The following is a 20,009-nucleotide window of genomic DNA, read 5'->3' on the forward strand; positions in this document are numbered from 1 at the left end:
ATTTGTATGACCAATGTCCTTGTGGGGATAGAGCAGGGAACATGATGGGCATAGTGCTTGCCTTCAGGGAGATGACAGTGCGGTGGGAAGGATAAATGCATAGACGATTCCAGTATGGTACAATACGCTCTGAGATGAATCAAACCAGGGTGCTCGGGGGCGATAGAGAAACAACAGTTAGTGCAATCTGGGGTGCTGGAGAAGACTTTCCAGAGTACAGATGTCTAAGCTATTACCTGAAAAGTAAGACATTAGATCCTGGAGGTGGAATGGAGTGCTTGGAAGATAGGTGGCCACGTGCAGGATTCGGGATGTGCTGTAGTGGCAGCTGGTGGAGCCTGGGGTGGAAATGGTGGTGACAGGTAGACGGCACCCTGGGAGCATCCAGAACCTGCAGGGCTTTCTCAGCCATGTTAAGGGGTTGCATTTTATCCTAAGGCCAACAGGAATCACTGAAGGGCAACCTGGGTGTCTTCACGGGGGTGTGGCAAGTGCTTTTGGCTTTGGTGAGTGTAGCTGACAAATAGAGGCTGAATCAAAGGGGGATGAGTTATTGCGGTCAAACACTTTGGAGCTAGACTGTTTATGGCTTTGGGACAGAAGCTCAGTATTGCCAAAGCTCCCCTCAAGGTTCCAAAATGTTTTCAGATCTTCCAAGCATCACATCTTCCCACAACCACAACAAAGGGAGTAAAGAGCGGACACATGGGCAGAAATCTCCATGGATTATGTCTTCATCTTATAAGGGAAGAAGAGCACTGTTGGAAACAGACCACAAGACTCTCCTCGTGCACTCACACCTTGGTAGTGTGGTCTATCAGGCGTCCGTGTGATGCTCGGGTGTGTCAGTCTGGATTCCAGGTCAGCCAGGACAACAAGCCCTGCTCCGCTCCCCCCCAAACACACACCCTGCACTGTAGGCTCAGCTTGCCTGCTGGTTCCCAAGACCAATCCAGGAACAGGCAAGAGGAATCTAAGGAGTTGGAGGCTCCCTTTCTAGAACGTGGCCACAGCCAACACAGTGTGCCTGACCCTTCTACTTGCTGACAGATCCCTGACTTTATTCAGGTTTCAGGCAGAGGTCTGCTGACATTGGGAAATGCTGTGAAGTCCCCTAGTTAAGAAGAGGGCACAGAAGCCCTTTTCCTAAATATGATCCTGTTCCATTGAAGTGACACTGGTCATTTCAATACTGAGCCTGAAATCACACTCTGGGTGGGCAGATATGCCCCCCGGGTGGGCCCTCAGGGTCCCACCTCTGGAACTTACCCACAACCAGGGCCTGATCAAGGCAGTGAGGTGCTTTGCCATGGGGTATATGATGAAAATCCAACCGTAACCATCTCTAAGACCAAGTAGGCAGGTGGAGAGAGACTGGAAATGTCCACTCTGCTGTTGCCCCCTCTTTTACAGAGATGCAGATGTTTCCCCCAGTAGGGACCGTGGAAAAGTAGCCCATCACTCCCACCCAGAGTTCCCTTTTGATCAGCCTTTGGTAGATGCAAAAGGCTGCAGGTGCTTCTTGCTGTTAATTTGGACACTTGAGAGTCTTGCCCTGAAAACTAAGATGAATTGTGATAATATGTTGACTGGTTTCAAGGGATACAGTGGGACCGACACCCAGAAGACCCAATGCCTTGTACCAACTCTACAGCTGATGAGATATGCGAACGCTGTTCTGTCAGTCAATCAGTGGGTCAGTCAACAAATAATTTGTTGAGTTCTACCATGTGTCAGACACTGTGTTAAGCCCTGGAAATACAGTGATGAACAGGTCACTCGGGGGTCCTTCCCTTGTCTGTAGGTGCCCATTAGAGATATTACTTGGAGGCTTGTCTATGAAATGAGGAAGTTGGACTAGACCTGTTCTGAAGCCTCTGAAAGTCTGTGATTTACCAACCATGTCAAAATCAAGTTTAAGCAGCAAAACTTTCCTTTCTTTCTTTCTTTCTCTAAATTTTTGTTAAGATATAATTGACAAATAAAATTGTATATATTTAAAGTGCACAATGTGATAATTTGATATACTTACACATTTTTAAATGATTATCATAATCAAGTTAATGAACACATCCATCACCTCACGTAGTTATCTTTTTTTTGACGAGAATGCTTAAGACCTACTCTCGGCAAATTTCAAGTATATGATAAGTATTATTAACTATAGTCACCATGTTTACATTAGAACCTCAGAACCTATTCATCTTAAAATGAAAGTTTGTACCCCCTGGCCAACAGTTCCTCTTTTCCCTACCCCAATCCTAGCCCCTGACGACCACCTTTCTACTCTGTTTCTATCAGTGCAACTTTTTTTTAGATTCCACATATAAGTGATACCATGGAGTATTTGTCTTTCTCTGTCTGGCTTATTTCTCTGAGCATAATGTCCTCCACATTCATCCATATTGCCGCCGATAGCAGGATTTCCTCTTTTTTAAGGCTGAATAATATTCCAGTGGGTGGGTATGTGTGTGTGTGTGTGTGTGTGTAGAGAAAAAGAGAGGGGGAGAGAGAGAAAGAAAGGAAAGAAGGAAGGAAGGAAGGAAGGGAGAAAGAGAGAATATCTTTTTTATCCATTCATCCACAGACTTTCCATAGGAGTTCCCATCTTGAACTTAAGCAGAAGATATGCTGCAGAGATGGCGTTGCAGAAGAAATAAACATTGATTATCAAAATGCTTTAAGATTCTTAGAACATTACCATTTATCTCTGTAGAGAGAATCTTATCCCTCCTGACCATTTTAACCAATTTAAAGTCTCCTTTCTGAAGTTTTGGAGTGGGACAGTGAGATTTGGGTGGGTTGAAGTGATTCAAGGGCTTTCTCTTGTTAGTTTATTAAATGCTGCTTTTACTTCTTTAGAATAAAACAATTCAGGAGGGTATTTTTTAACTTCATGAGTCAGAGTCTATTAATACTCAAACAACTCCTTGATTATAATGTAGGTGATTTGAGGTCCAGCTTGAATTCTTCCAGTTACCAACAAAGCATGGTGCAGAGAAATAAACAAGAACTGTAGAATTAGGCAAGCCTTGGTTGCAATTGGCTCAGACTTCTAGAGTTTCTACTCTTACTGTCAAGTAATATTACACTCTGAGGAATTACCAGCAGACAATATTTGCACCTCACTGCGTGTATAAGAGAATCCCAGTTACATTGCTTTACCAAAAAGTCAAAAAGCTTAACTAACTACCACTTACACACAATGAAATTTTGTAGTCAGCCCAAAAGGCACTTGTTCCAACTGGAAAACTCCAAAGAAGCCATAAAGTCTGGAACCATACATAACATCATATTGCATATGTTGTAATACAATGTCAATAAACCATTTATTGACTGGTGTCCCCGGACTTGATGGAAACTCTGTGTATTTGTCATCAGAGATGCATCCGTATTGAGGTATTGCCTCTACCTTGTCAGGGTTTCTCCTTGTTCCTGGCATTTCCTCAAAGAGTATGAAACCCATTACCAGTTCCCAGAGTACAGACCGGCAGTGAGAGACTGGTGCTCTGATGGTGAGATGGCATCGGGATCCAAGCAGATACAGTAGGCTCCTTGTTTGGGTAAGATTTGTAATTCTTGCACAAATGGCAAACCAGTAGTCTAAATGACCCTGGGACCTTATTCACTGATCGCTCCAAATATGTGATAGAGATTCTCCTCCAATCACAGACAAGCGGGGACGGAGTGTGGAATCAGGAAAGACTGAGATTAGCTGCTGCTGCTTAGAGCATTGGAAGGCTTCACAAGGGAGCAAGAGGCAACACAGAAGTACAAACATAAGGGAACAGTTTTCCCTGTCTAAGTATCTCCACGGTGGTCCTTTTTTTTTTTTTATAACAACTTTTTTTTAACATCTTTATTCGAGTATAATTGCTTTACAATTGTGTGTTAGTTTCTGCTGTATAACAAAGTGAATCAGCTATATATAGACATATATCCCCATAACTCCTCCCTCTTGCGTCTCCCTCCCATCCTCCCTATCCCACCCCTCTAGGTGGTCACAAAGCACTGAGCTGTGCTATGCGGCTGCTTCCTACTAGCTATCTGTTTTACATTTGGTAGTGTATATATGTCCATGCCACTCTCTCACTTCGTCCCAGCTTACGCTTCCCCCTCCTCATGTCCTCAAGTCCATTATCTACGTCTGCGTCTTTATTCCTGTCCTGCCCCTAGGTTTGTTTCTAGGTATTTTTTGATCTCCTCTTTGATTTCTTCAGTAATCTCTTGGTTATTTAGTAGTGTATTGTTTAGCCTCCATGTGTTTGTATTTTGATATCTAGTCTCATAGAATTGTGGTACAATTTCAATTTTTTTAAGTTACCAAGGCTTGATTTCTGACCCAAGATATGATCTATCCTGGAGAATATTCCATGAGCACTTGAGAAGTGTATTCTGTTGTTTTTGGATGCAATGTCCTATGAATATCAATGAAGTCCATCTTGTTTAATGTGTCATTTAAAGCTTGTGTTTCCTTATTTATTTTCATTTTGGATGATCTGTCCATTGGTGATTGTGCTACGTCGATTTCCCCTTTTATGGCTGTTAGCATTCTCCTTATGTATTGAGGTGCTCCTTTGTTAGGTTCATAAATATTTACAATTGTTATATCTTCTTCTTGGATTGATCCCTTGATCATTATGTAGTGTCCTTCTTTGTCTCTTGTAATAGTCTTTATTTTAAAGTCTATTTTGTCTGATATGAGAATTGCTACTCCAGCTTTCTTTTGATTTACATTTGCATGGACTATCTTTTTCCATCCCCTCACTTTCAGTCTGTATGTGTCCCTAGGTCTGAAGTGGGTCTTCAGACATATATATGGGTCTTGTTTTTGTATCCATTCAGCCAGTCTGTGTCTTTTGGTTGGAGCATTTAATCCATTTTTGTTTAAGGTAGTTATCGATATGTATGCTCCTATTACCATTTTCTTAATTGTTTTGGGTTTGTTATTGTAGGTCTTTTCCTCCTCTTGTGTTTCCTGCTTAGAGAAGTTCCTTTAGCATTTGTTGTAAAGCTGGTTTGGTGGTGCTGTCTGTAAAGGTTTAAATTTCTCCATCAAATCTGAATGAGATCCTTGCTGGGTAGAGTAATCTTGGTTGTAGGTTTTTCCCTTTCATCACTTCAAATATGTCCTGCCACTCCCTTCTGGCTTGCTGAGTTTCTGCCTAAAGATCAGCTGTTAACCTTATGGGGATTCCCTTGTATGTTATTTGTTGCTTTTCCCTTGCTGCTTTTAATATTGTTTCTTTGTATTTAATTTTTGATAGTTTGATTAATATGTGTCTTGGCATGTTTATCCTTGGATTTATCCTGTATAGGACTCTCTGCACTTCCTGGGCTTGATTGACTATTTCCTTTCCCATATTAGGGAAGTTTTCAACTATAATCTCTTCCAATATTTTCTCAGTCCCTTTTTTTTTTCTCTTCTTCTTCTGGGACCCCTATAATTCGAATGTTGGTGTGTTTAATGCTGTCCCAGAGGTCTCTGAGACTGTCCTCAATTCTTTTCATTCTTTTTTCTCTGTTCTGCTCTGCAGTAGTTATTTCCACCATTTTATCTTCCAGGTCACTTAGCCATTCTTCTGCTCAGTTATTCTGCTATTGATTCCTTCTAGAGAATTTTTAATTTCATTTACTGTGTTGTTCATGATTGTTTGTTTGCTCTTTTGTTCTTCTAGTTCTTTGTTAAACGTTTCTTATATTTTCTCTATTCTATATCCAAGATTTTGGATCATCTTTACTATCATAACTCTGAATTCTTTTTCAGGTAGACTGCCTATTTCCTCTTCATTTGTTTGGTCTGGTGGGTTTTTACCTTGCTCCTTCATCTGCTGTGTATTTCTCCATCTTCTTATGTTGCTTAACTTACTGTGTTTGGGGTCTCCTTTTTGCAGGCTGCAGGTTCATAGTTCCCATTGTTTTTGGTGTCTGCCCCCAGTGGCTAAGGTTGGTTCAGTGGGTTGTGTAGGCTTTCTGGTGGAGGGGACTGGTCCCTGTGTTCTGGTGGATGAGGCTGGATCTTGTCTTTCTGGTGGGCAGGACTGCGTCCGGTGGTGTGTTTTAGGGTGTCTGTGACCTTATTATGATTTTAGGCAGCCTCTCTGCTAACGGGTGGGGTTGTGTTCCTGTCTTGCTAGTTGTTTGGCGTAGGGTGTCCAGCACTGTAGCTTGCTGGTTGTTGAGTGGAGCTGGGTCTTAGCGTTGAGATGGAGAGCTCTGGGCGAGCTCTTGCCGTTTGATATTACGTGGAGCCGGGAGGTCTCTGGTGGAGCAGTGTCCTGAACTCAGCTCTCCCACCTCAGAGGCTCAGGCCTGACACCCGGCCGGAGCACCAAGACCCTGTCAGCTGCACAGCTCAGAAGAAAAGGGAGGGGAAAAAAGAAAGAAAGAAAAAAATAAAATAAAATAGTTATTTAAATTAAAAATTTTTTAATTATTACAAATAAAAAAATTAAAAAGTAGTGAAAATAAAGAGAAAGAAAGAAGAGAGCAACCAAACCAAAAAACAAATCCACCAATGAAAACAAGCACTAAAAACTATACTAAAAAAAAAACCAAACAAAAAACGGACAGACAGAACCCTAGGACAAAAGCAAAGCTATACAGACAAAATCACACAAAGAAGCATACACATACACACTCACAAAAAGAGAAAAAGCAAAATATATATATATTAAAAAAAGGAAGAGAGCAACCAAATCAATAAAAATATCTACCAATGATAATATGCTCTAAATACTAAACTAAAATAAACATAAAACCAGAAACAAATTAGATGCAGAAAGCAAACCCCAAGTCTACAGTTGCTCCCAAAGTCCACCTCCTCAATTTGGGATGATTCATTGTGTATTCAGGTATTGCACAGATGCAGGTACATCAAGTTGACTGTGGAGATTTAATCCGCTGCTCCTGAGACTGCTGGGAGAGACTTCCCTTTCTCTTCTTTGTTCGCACATCTCCCAGGGTTCAGCTTTGGATTTGGCCCCGGGGCTGTGGCTCACTGAGGCCGGAGGGAGACAGGGGTACAGAATGCAGGGCGAGCCTGCAGTGGCAGAGGCCGGCGTGATGTTGCACCAGCCTGAGGCGCATCTTGTGTTCTCGCGGGGAAGTCGTCTCTGGATCACGGGACCCTGGCAGTGGCGGGCTGCACTGGCTCCCGGGAGGGGCGGTGTGGAGAGTGACCTGTGCTCGCACACAGGCTTCTTGGTGGCGGCAGCAGCAGCCCTAGCGTCTCATATGCTTATGTATATGTATTGTATATATGTACGTGTGTGCTGTGTATATATATGTGGTGTGTATATGTGTGTACATATGTATATGTGTATGGTGTGTATGTGTGTGTACATATGTATATGTGTATGGTGTGTATGTGTGTTTGTGCATGTGCTTGCGTGCAGATGTGTAGATATGCATCAGTATGTGAGCACCTATGTGTCTATACTTGTGTGTGCATGTGTATGTTTGTGCATATATATGTGTGTGTGTTAAGGATTTGAAGCAGGCCTTGGTGATCCCTACAATTCTAAATTCAGTCAATGGAGTTAGTGCACAGACAGTTGGTGACCTTGTAAGACATACTGGGGCTTCATCCCTCAGGCAATGGGAAGTCGCTGACACTTGAAGTGGGGAAGTGTCATGTTCTGATCTGGGTTGAGGAAGGTCACCATGGAGATGGATAACTGTCTCTCCAGTTGACTCTGGATGAGAGAAATCAGAGGCCAAGGGGAAGGAAACTGCCTGGGAGATATTTTTGTAACAGTCTAGTAAAGAGAACTAAGGACCTGAAATAGAGCAGTAGCTGTGAAATAGGAAAAGGTTATAATCCTCCAAAGCTGAGACTCCGAGTCCCCCAAGACACCATATGTGACACAGAAGTTTAAATTAAATCAAATATTTATCATTATAGTAAACTTATCAATTTGTAATACTCTTAAGTATTTTGGACAGGGTTCCACTTTATTAAAGATAGAGTTTGTTGCTGGATGTGATCACAGCAATGGTTCCTTGAAAGAGTGACTATAGCACTATGAGATGACTTAAAGGGAATGTACTGAATGACCTTGACCTGCAGTCAGCAGACATAACCTGGTTCCTGCTTCTTCCCATTATTAGGTGTATGGCTGTGGATGAATGTGACTTAACTTCTCAGAGCCTACATGGCCTCTTCTGTGAAATGGGAATCATAAGATCCCAAATTCAGAGTGTTCTTTTGAAAATTTAAGTAGATAGCATGCATGTTATCACCCTAGAAATATTTTTAATAGAATCTTGCAATTAGGGCTGAGACTGGACACTGGAAAATTTGACTCAGTTAAGTTACAGAAAGCTATTCATTTCTTAGGGCTTCTATTCTAGTAAAATAATAATAACAATAACTAGGGTTTAATGAACACCTACTATATGCCCTCAACTGAGATAAGGGTTTTACATACATTAGCTCATTTAGTCCTTATAACAATCCTGGGAGTTAGGCAGGGGTGGAGAGCAAAATATTGAACAACTAGTATGGCTAAAGCCTGGACTAATCAGAATAGGCCAGGGAAGCCAATCAGAATGGATATTAACCAAAAACAACCAGTATAGCTATATGGGTACATCCTGACTAAGCTCTGGAATTAGGCTCCTACTTTACCAGTGAGGAAACTGGAGCTTACGGAGTTTGGGTAATTGCCCGAAATCACACAGCTAGTCGGTGGCAGAATAAGGGCACCAATCCAGAACCATCTGATGCCAAAGCTATTGGTCTTAACAGTTATGGCATCCTACCTCCTAGCTCCAGATTTCTGCAGTTGTTTCTGATGCCTGAAATCTGCCATTGATACCCAAAGGATCAAAGTATAGCCTAGGAGGTCTCACATACATCCTTAATAAGTTAGCAGAACTGACATTGAGAGGGAAGAAAAGCCAGTAAACTTCTGACAGTAACAAGATCATAAGCCTTAATCAAGCCTCTTAGTAAATTTATTCCATCAAAAAAAAAATACTTGATTTTAGAAACATGGTATTAGCTAGATGAATGGCAAAAGAAAAGTGATTGAATATAACTTTATTTCTAATAAAGCATTTAATAGCATCTCATGGATGTCTGTTCATAAAATTTAATTAATTAAAATAGGCTTAGATAATAGTTCCATTACGTAGATTGAAAAGTGTCTCCAGGTGGCTCCTCTTCACACGCCCTGGCTCTATTTTGGAAAGACTTGATAGCTGAGGAGACACTAGAGCGGACGGTGGGCTGTGTTATATGCAGTATCTTTATTAATAATCTCCAAAGGCTCCCTTGATGAATCTTAATGAAAATTACAGAGCCTGGTCTTTTCAGCACAGTTGCTGAAAAGGCATGGAATGACACCAGAATGTCAAGCAGGAACTGGCTTGTCCCTGATGGCTAATTGGAACAAAGGTCTTAATCCTTGTGATGGGGTTGCCCTGCCAAGCAACATGGCAGGACCAGGAATGAAAAGCAGGAGTTATTTTGCTTTCCTCACTGGAGGCAAGAGTGCCCAAGCCCCCTGCATGCCTCGCGGCATCTGTTCCTCCTTCTTTCTCCCTCCTGTAGTTCTTTTTTGTTCTTTGTCTCCCTCTCTCCCTTGCTTCTCTCTCTCTCTCTCTTTCCTCCTCAAACCCCCTTTCTCACCTTGTTCTGAAAAGTCACTGACAACGGCATCCATAAGGCTGCACTTCTCTTTGAAATGCATCAGAGTTATCTTTAACATGAACAAGTATTCTTTTTGCAAAATTATTTACAACGGTGAAGACTGGAACTATCTGGTAACAATAGCTGATAAAGCTAATGTTGATTGAATGCTCACCGTGTGCCAGACACTATACTAAATAACCTTCCTGACTCGCCTCACTTAATCCTGACCACAGCCCTGAGAGGAAAATACTGTTACTTTCCCCAATTTTCAGACGAGGAACTTGAAACTCTGATAGGATAGATAACTTCCGGCCAATGACACGCAGCCTAAGCAGCAGGGCAAAGACCCTGAGGCATGCTCATCTGACTCCCTAAATGTCTAAAGGCAGGGAAATGGTGAGATAAAGTTTTGCATATTACAAAATAGGGAAATGGGTAACCGTTAAGTACCATGATTTACATTAATATTCAATGGCATGAGAAAATGCTTGTGAGTTTAAAGAAGTACGCATTGCAGAGTACGAACACACACACACACACACACACACACACACACACACACACACACCATTTAGGGCAACCTTAGTTTTTCAAAACTCTACTTTTACAGAGAGAGAAAGACATAGAGCTCAGCGTGGGAAATGGGTGGCTGGATTGATTCTCTCGCTTTTCTCTCATGCAGTCCACACTGCTTCTGAACAGGAATCCTGCTCCAGGTTTTCCCATTACCTTTCCACCCCCAGAAGCGGGAGGGTGGTGCTGAAGGGAGGGCAAGCAGCAGGAAAGTGTCCAAAGAGCTCTCAGCTTGCAGTCCGGCATTGTGAGGGCCAATCAGGACCCATTACTTCCTGACCTTGAGCGAGTGACTTAACCTCTCTCCGCTCCAGCCTCCTTAGCTGTAAAATGGGGGGAAACCATCCTAATGCAATCTCCATAAATACAGGAACTGATTTTCTGATTTGTCTGTTTGGTTCCCTGCTTATATCTGCAGAGGACTTCAAGAGATGCTTGTGGAATAAATGAACAAATGAGATAAATGGACTGTACATGTAGCATAGGGTGAGAATGAAATGAGATCTTTTATGAAGATAAAAGGCCAACACAGAAGAGATAATAGTTACAGCTTAACTCTCTTGGAGCCTCAGTTGCCTCATCTGTAAAATGGAAATTTATAATGCTGATAGGTATCTACCTATCAGAACTGTTGTGGGCATCAGAATGAAGTACTTTGTGAAACTGCAACCTCCATGCTAGGATAAGACACGGTAGCTTTCCAACTTTTTAGAAGCAGATGGGCCCCATGGTTTGTAAGGCAGGCTGACTCTGAAGTCCAGTAAAGGCTATAGGATAGACCATGGTTGAAGGCAAAGTCGGGCTCCATGGCCACCATGCTGGCAGCTCCCACCCCAACAGTGAGTGACCCCTGAGGTACCCTCAGTGAACTCTGGAATCTACAGAAGGGAGCGTGCTATAAGTCTGCTGACTTTTGGAATTAGCTGGCAGAGACTGTGTCATCCATCTATTGGGCAGAGCCAGATCAAACCCCAGTGGTTCATGTACCCCTAAGCATGGCTCCTTTTTCAAAATAAACCATTCAGGGTAGAAGAAACGGACCACTACATTTAGGCTCACACACCTGGGATGAAATTCCAGCTATTCCACCTCTATATGTGTGACCTAAAGAAAGGAACTTCTTGGAACTCAGCTTCCTAATTTGTAAAATGGTACTGGTAATGGTACCCAGGGTTATTGTAAAGACAAGACTTGACACTTGCACAGAACACCCTGCACAGTGACCCTAGTTGACCTCCATAACTAACTCCCTTGTTTTTCCATTTTTCCCAGAGTGTCCAAGGGCACTGTTTCATCTAGGGAGCTGAGGACCAATCACTCAGTTCTTACTACACTGTAAATTAGTTCATCCTTTTTGAACCAATATATGTCTAGGAACTGCCCAGTTGGTATATGAAATGGGTTGGTTGAAGCTATTTAGATGTAAATAGAGCAAATGCAGGCACAATTTTAGCAGGAAAGGGTAGTGTGATCAATTCATAATTTTTTTTTGGTCTGGTTCAACCTGTATATAGTTGTATAATTACAAATTGTTAATTTTGTTAATTACTAACAAAAATTAGTAGTAGCCACTATTTTTGAGTGTTCAAACTGCACCAGGTTAAGTGCTTTATATACATGATTTTATAAACTATCCTAACAACTCTGCAAAAATCTAGTTCTCTTTCCCATTGCACCTAAGAAAACTGGGACTCAGAGACTAATGCAACTAGCATGAGGCCCACAGGTAGTAAGCTGAGATACCTAACTTCACATCCAGGCCTGCTTTAATGCAGACTCCATGCCCCTTGGTGGTGTTGAGAGTCACTTGCTTTGAGAAACCCATATCATTCCCATTTTACAGAGGGGAATTTACTTCCTTTGCTCCAGTTCCCACAGCCAACAAGGGGTAGATGCAGCATTAGAACTCCAGTCTCTGCTCCCAAAGCTGAGGAGTTGGAATTACTTCACCCACAGTACCGATCTGCTACTCTGCTGAAGTTTGTCTCTCTACTCATCCATTTATTTAACGGGTGGAGAAAGTCTAATCTACAGATCAATGATGGCTGTCATTTCTCCAGCACCATCGATGGATTGGTTAATTGGCTAAAAAATGAACCATTTGAAGCATTTCAACTGAAAGAACATTTCTAAGGTTCTTCATCTTTTATCATATACCAAACACTCATCTTTAATAGTTCAATTAAAGGAAATGATATCTTCACTCTTATGCTGGTAAACTGTTGCATTATTGGTACCCAGCTTGATCTAGAGCTACAAAAAATAATAATAACTATTAAGTGGAGTCTTTATTTAAAAGAAATCTTAGCTAGAAGCCCTCCATGAAAACAGATGAGAGCAAAGCTGCTTTAATTGAAAGGGGAAGATGTAGAGGGTATCCCCACTCCCCAACTGGCAGGGCCAAACACACCTCCGTGGTTCCCCTGGGACTCTTAGAAGCATCTTGGGACAACAAGGATCTATAGAGCAAGAAAGGTTTTGAGCTTTGTCCATGAATTCAACAAATACTTCTGAGCACTATGTGCTAAGCGCTGTGCTAAGTGTGGGCATGTGGAAATGAAAGATGGTACGCCTGCCCTCCAGAAGCTCAGAGTTTGTGGAGAAAAAGAGCAGGTGCAGATGTTTATAAGGCAAGTGATCTATAGGCATTTTTTTTTCTTTACTTGGCGACTGATGAGGCACAGCAAAACATCGGTGGGGCTCTACTTTGGAAAAATTGAACAGGACCTGTAACTCAGAGCAGAATTCCCTCCATTTTAGCTTCAAGAATGCTCAAAGGCCCCCTCCCCCCTCAAGAACTGATCTTGAAACACATGGAATGTGTTTGTAGTTCCATGCAACCGCTGGGTAGCCTTTCCAAAGAGGATCGCTGTCTGTAAATTATTCATTACTTCTCCGTAATTTCATTCTTCTCTTTTATTAAGTCAAATCCCAGACACAACAAAAAGAAAAACAGTGCAGTGAAAAAGTTTGTCTTCTTATGATTTTTGTTTTGTAGAAGAAAATAAAAAATCTAAATGTCTTTTCATTAAGATGTTCCAGTGCATTCCCTGTATAATGTTAATTGCCTAATGTCATTAGCATGGTGTGCTGTTTAATAGACCCTCACAATTAGTTGGCAAAGCACTTTAACATCCATTATCTCCTTTGGGGCTCACAAAGGCTCTGTAAGTGAAACAATCAGCTAGAGCTTTATTCTACAACCATTGAAACTCTGGATAAGATTAAGCTGTTTGCCTAGAATCACACACCACATACAGTGTCTACGTTGCAAGGAGTATGAGGTTTAAAAAACAGCAGCCCCAGTTTAGTCTTAGAATCATGCTTACCAGCTATGTGGCCACAAGAAAATAGGTTAACTTTCCTGCAGTTCCTTCATATGTGATAAGCAACCAAGTAGTCCTTAGTATGTGCCAGAGACTATTCTCAACTCTCTACATATCTTTATTCACTTAACCCTGACAATGCTATTATCGCTCCCATTTTATAGATAGAAGTTAAGTAACGTGCCTAAGGTCATGCAGCTAGTAAGTGGCAGAGCAAGATATAAACTCAGGTAGTCTGGCACTAGAGTCCATATTACACCCTCTACTATAGTGATGCTCATGTGATGAGAATGATGTAGATGGGGAATGATGATTGTACCAGTCAGGATGGTCCTGGTTATGCTGACATAACAAACATCCCCCCAAATCTCAGTGGCTTAAAACAGCAAAGATTCAGTTTTCACTCACATTTCCTGTCCATTATGAGATGGTTGAGGGAATGGCAGGGTACCACTCTACATAATCCTCATTCAGGAACCGTGGTTAAGAAGGCCTCATCACCAAGTGTCCTCGACTGAGGCTGGACACAGAAAAAAAAGAAAAATCAAAGGAGTGTGGTTGATCAGGCTTTTAAAACTTCTGCCCAGAAATGACCCATATCACTTCTCACATTTTTTTGGCCAAAAATAACATGAAATATATAGGAAAGTATTATCCTAATATGTGTTTGGATATTGTGGTACAAGACATGGTGAACAGCACAGATGACCTGCCTCATAGAAACTCAATGAGAAAGCATCAGAAACTAAAATGCTCTTCTCAAGTGCTTGATGCTATTTCTCCTCTTGCTTTATTGAATTTTTCAAATGGCCTCTACTGTTTTTATCATCAGTGGATGAAGGGTTTGTGTATAAAAACTGTATACACATACAGGGTTTTTTGTTTATTTCTTCCTCCTTCTCCTCCTCCTTTTTTAAAAAAATTCTTATTTTATACTGGATTATAATTGATTTACAATGTTGTGTTAGTTTCAGGTGTACAGCAAAGTGATTCAGTTATGCATATACATGTATCTATTCTTTTTCAGATTCTTTTCCCATACAGGTTATTACAGAATATTAAGTAGAAGTCCCTGTGCTATACAGTAGGTCCTTGTCGGTTATCTATTTTAAATATAGTAGTGTGTATATGTCAATCCCAAACTCTCATACAGTTTTTAACTTAAAAGTTAAAGTTAAAACGATGACCCAGAAACTAGAATCCTCACCAGGGACAAGAACTGTCTCACCCTTCAGCTACAAGCATTCTTTCTAATGTCCGTGGCTGCCTTCCTAATATCTAATTTATTTCAATATTTCTATATTCACAACCCACTAACACTTTATTGTTTAAATAAATGTATTATCTTAAAACTTGTTAAGAACAGGGAATACAAAGATACAATTTGTACATGGAATCATTCATTTATTTTTCTAAAAAAAAGCCCAACTATATGTGAGGCGTTCTCTAGGCTGTAAGAGATACAAGGATAACTCAGACAGGAGTATTGCCTTCCAGGGGTTTATACTCTTTATCAAAATGCTTAGAGATGTGGAAACATGAATAGTGACTCCCCATCCACTCACCCATCCATTCTTCCATTCAATAAACATTGATTGAGTGTCGCCATGTTCCAAACATGGTACCATGTTAGGAGGGATGGATGGCACTGGGCCATGCAAAGTCTGTACCGTAAATTAGTTTAGAATCTAGTAGAGGAGACAGATGATTACAATGCAGTATCCCACTTATTGTTCACGTGGGATGCAATAGGAACACTGGGAAAGGCACATGATCCAGATTTCAACTGAAGGAGGGAATGGACATTCCAGACTGAGGGAGCATCCTGGGCCCAGGGTTCAGGCAGTGACTTGTAGTTTGGATGGCTGGAGTCCAGTGTGTGCATGAGAAATGGGGTTACTAAGGAAGACACAGGACAGATCATGAAGGATGTTATGTGCCAGGCTAGGAATTTTCCATTTTATCTTTTTTTTTTTTTTAAACATCTTTATTAGAGTATAATTGCTTTACAATGGTGTGTCAGTTTCTGCTTTATAGCAAAGTGAATCAGTTATACATATACATATGTCCCCATATCTCTTCCCTCTTGCATCTCCCTCCCTCCCACCCTCCCTATCCCACCCCTCTAGGTGGTCACAAAGCACCAAGCTGATCTCTCTGTGCTATGCAGCTGCTTCCCACTAGCTATCTATTTTACATTTGGTAGTGTATATATGTCCATGCCACTCTCTCACTTTGTCCCAGCTTACCCTTCCCCCTCCCCGTATCCTCAAGTCCATTCACTAGTAGGTCTGCATCTTTATTCCCATCTTGCCCCTAGGTTCTTCTGACTATTTTGTTTTTTGTTTTTTCTTTTTTTTTAGATTCCATATATATGTGTTAGCATACTGTATTTGTTTTTCTCTTTCTGACTTACTTCACTCTGTATGACAGTCCCTAGGTCCATCCACCTCACTACAAATAACTCAGTTTCGTTCCTTTTTATGGCTGAGTAATATTCCATTGTATATATATGCCACATCTTCTTTATCCATTCATCTGTTGATGGACACTTAGGTTGCTTCCATGTCCTGGCTATTGTACATAGAGCTGCAATGAACATTTTGGTACGTGACTCTTTTTGAATTATGGTTTTCTCAGGGTATATGCCCAGTAGTGGGATTGCTGGGTCGTATGGTAGTTCTATTTTTAGTTTTGTAAGGAACCTCCATACTGTTCTCCATAGTGGCTGTATTTACATTCCCACCAACAGTGAAAGAGGGTTCCCTTTTCTCCACAGCCTCTCCAGCACTTACTGTTTGTAGATTTTTTGATGATGGTCATTCTGACTGGTGTGAGATGATATCTCATTGTAGTTTTGATTTGCATTTCTCTAATGACTAATGATGTTGAGCATTCTTTCATGTGTTTGTTGGCAATCTGTATATCTCCTTTGGAGAAATGTCTATTTAGGTCTTCTGTCCATTTTTGGATTGGGTTGTTTGTTTTTTTGATATTGAGCTGCATGAGTTGCTTGTATGTTTTGGAGAGTAATCCTTGGTCAGTTGCTTCATTTGCAACTATTTTCTCCCATTCTGAGGGTTTTCCATTTTATCTTACAGGTCAGTGGTTTCTGAGTATTTTGATCCCCCATCTTTATCAAAAATGCTTATAATGACTTATAAACTGTATTATTATCTATTCTATCATTATATTCGCACATTTAAAACATATACTGTAAAACATACATGAAATGTGGATTGTTAAGGATAATGATGAAATAAATATACTTTTAAATATTTTAAATTTAATTATAGTGCAGAAATCTTTCTGCTCTCACCATTTTTTAGTGAGAGCAGTGGGTTTCACCATAACTGATTTTATTTTAATCTTAATAGTTTATGATGCAGAAATGCAAAGGTGAGGTTTCAAATTCAATTTATTTCTGTATCTGGCTCTAATGACCATCAGATTTATGGTCATTTATGCCAAAGTTTTATACATCTTGTCATACATTTTCTTCTTCTCTGACGTCTGTGCGTTGTTCATACAAGCTCATTAGAGGGCAGTAGATTTTTTATATTTTTTAACAAATGGGTTCAAACTCCACCAAAACTCTTCATTTGGAAAATTTTAAAATAGATTACTGCAAGGGAGCAACATTTGCCACCCCAAAATGTGTCTCTTTGGCATGAGGATTATTTTAGGCTGGTGGTTTTTAAGAAACAAAAGGCTCAGGAAGAACGTTTACCTGCTCCCCCTTAACTGCCTAAAAGAATTTAGATTGGCTCTATCCCAGGAAGAGAGCTATCCTCAGAGCCACAACAAGGAATATGAGCTAAACTTAGCAAGGGGGGGGGGAACTTAGCAAGGAGGCCTGTTTGATCAAACCCCTCTCTGTATCCCGTTGTCTCTGCAAAGCATGGCAAACATTTGTTTACCAAACTTTTCTTTCCCATCTTCCTGTAAATTGCTTTCCTCCCCTTTGAAGTCCCAAACCCTTGTCCCCTTCTCCTTCTCTCAGCATAGAAGCCTCCATTCCCTGACTTGTCCTGGGGTCTCATTTTTCTTAGGAGGTCCTGTATGCATGTAATTAAATTCAATTTTCTCCTGTTAATCTGTCTCATGTCAATTTAATTCTTAGACCAGTCAGAGGAAAATTGTTTTCCTCCCTGACATTAGTCAATATGCACCTCTGAGAATTTTGATAGTTGACATAACTTAAGTTTGACAACCAAGTTCCCGAAGAGATAGAGACATTTCCAAACTTCCATTTTCAAAATTCTCTCTTCAGACCATGAATTTCTTATGAAAAGCAGTTACTTTCTCACTCCTTCTTAAACCATCCTCTTCAGTTTGGATAAACAAATTATGCAAGTTTGGTTTCTTCCAAATATTTGGATATTAATAGCAACCTATTATCACAGAAAAGTTAGAGAGTTTGGAACACTTGCTTTCATGTCAAAGAAAAAGGGATAAATCATCTTTATTTTTTTATATTAATTTAATTTTTATTGAGGTATAGTTGATTTACAGTATTATATTTCAGGTGTACAGCATAGTTATTCAGTATTTTCGCAGATAATACTCCATTAAAAGTTATTACAAGATAATGGCGATGGGACTTCCCTGGCGGCACAGTGGTTAAGACTCCGCGCTCCCAATGCAGGGGGCCGGGGTTCGATCCCTGGTCAGGGAACTAGTTCTCACACGCATGCCGCAACTAAGAGTTCGCATGCCACAACTAAGGAGTCCATGTGCCTCAGCTAAGGAGCCAGTGAGCCGCAACTAAGGAGCCCGCCTGCTGCAACTGAGACCCAGCACAACCAAATAAATAAATAAATAAATATAATGGCTGTAATTCCCTGTGCTATACAACATATCCTTGTTGCTTATCTATTTTGTACATAGTAGTTAAATTAAAAAGCTATGTTGATCATATAAGCTGCCTTAAAGATAAATCATCTTTAAATTTGACAACTCCTTTAACTATTTTGAAGTAAAATAACCACTGGGTTGGTATGTGGCAATGAAGATTTTTCTAGTTCTTCTATTTCAAAGTGTTATAGTCTACCATTTGAATTTCTTTCTACCCAAATGACATCCTTTAACTCTTAAACTAAAATTGTTTGAAATATTTTGAAAATGAAGAAGGAATGCATGTGCCCAGAGGAAACTCCTGATGGTAGAAATCTTCCTCTTTTCTCAAGATGCCTCCCCCATGCTTACAGTCAGAGGTCAGTCTGACACAGACCCTGTAAGGTGGCTAAAGTCAACCCATATATCAATTTTTGGTAAAGATAAAACACGAAAGCTATGGATGGAAGTTGTATCATTGTCTTCCTGCTTCCCAACCGCTGACTCAGCTCAGCCCTGGGATGTGAGCACACTACTCCAGAGACCACTGCTCTAAGGAGTCAGGAGGTCAAGAAAGAGTTTTAGACAAGGCAGTGATGGAGTGACAAGGTCACTTTTGTGTTTGTGATAGCCATGTAGAACATGGTAGAACATGAGCTGGAAGGTGGTCAGGCTGAGTCAGGGACCCCAGACTGAAGCCTGATGGTGGCCTGAAGTAGAGTGTTGGTATGAGGAATGGAGAGACGGAAATGGAATAAAAATTAAAATATTTAGGTTGGAAATGGAGTGTGCAATGAAGTGCAGAATCTATAATCTATCCCAGGTTTGTACAGTAGTGAGTAGAGAGAGAGATTGATGCCATTCCCTGAGACAGAAGTTATATAGAATGAGCAGGTTTGGGGAGAAGGGTGATAAGGGCCCTTAAACGTTCAGACAAAAGACTAATAGAGTTTGGAGGAGGAAGGGTATCTTTCTGTTATCAGGAAATCCAAGAAGGCTTCATGGAAGAGGTGGCATATGAATGGACAGGAGTTGAACTTATGGAGTAGGCAAGACCCAGGCTGCCACCCAGGCCAAGGGTGCCTACACTGGCCTTTTTACATGTGTCTCTGCATTCACCTATGCCAACAGGTATGTGCGGTCAAGGACGAAGCATGATGTTGACATGCGGATTGGAATCCACTCGGGCTCAGTGCTATGTGGCGTGTTGGGTCTACGGAAGTGGCAGTTTGATGTCTGGTCTTGGGATGTGGATATTGCAAACAAACTTGAATCTGGAGGAATCCCTGGGTAAGCCAAAGCAAAACCCTCTTCTTGCTTAACGCTTATCATTTGCTCACTTTGTGACAGTGGGTTTCCCATGTGCAGAATTCAGAAGTATATGTCCAAGAAGCAATTATTTTGGAGGTGACAGAACATTAAAACATCATGCAAATATTGGCCCCAAAACTTTAGTGACATTAGTCATAGGCAATGAGGACGGTGAGATGACACTCCGGCGTTCAGGACCTAGCCCTGCAAAGCGTTGGTTTTCAGATTTGATTTTACATTGGAACCAGAAGAGGAGCATTTTAAAAATCCTGGTGTTCCAGACCCCAGACCAGTTCATGTAAAGCAAAATCTGTGCAGAATCT

General features: G+C 41.0%; 1 protein-coding gene across 3 annotated transcripts in view; it reads left to right on the top strand.

Annotated features, from left to right (window-relative positions):
• ADCY8 (adenylate cyclase 8) overlaps positions 1 to 20,009 on the top strand; it is a 224,915-nt gene that overhangs the window by 93,225 nt on the left and 111,681 nt on the right. For 2 of the 3 annotated variants that reach the window (XM_036830371.1, XM_036830369.1), the window contains exon 6: positions 19,507 to 19,665. The exons of the other annotated variant lie outside the window; for it this stretch is intronic. In XM_036830371.1, the coding sequence (XP_036686266.1) occupies positions 19,507 to 19,665 (159 nt within the window). The remainder of the gene's footprint in view (positions 1 to 19,506; positions 19,666 to 20,009) is intronic. 3 annotated transcript variants of the gene reach the window in all.

Source organism: Balaenoptera musculus, chromosome 17 (assembly GCF_009873245.2).
Source record: "Balaenoptera musculus isolate JJ_BM4_2016_0621 chromosome 17, mBalMus1.pri.v3, whole genome shotgun sequence".
NCBI lineage: Eukaryota > Metazoa > Chordata > Mammalia > Artiodactyla > Balaenopteridae > Balaenoptera > Balaenoptera musculus.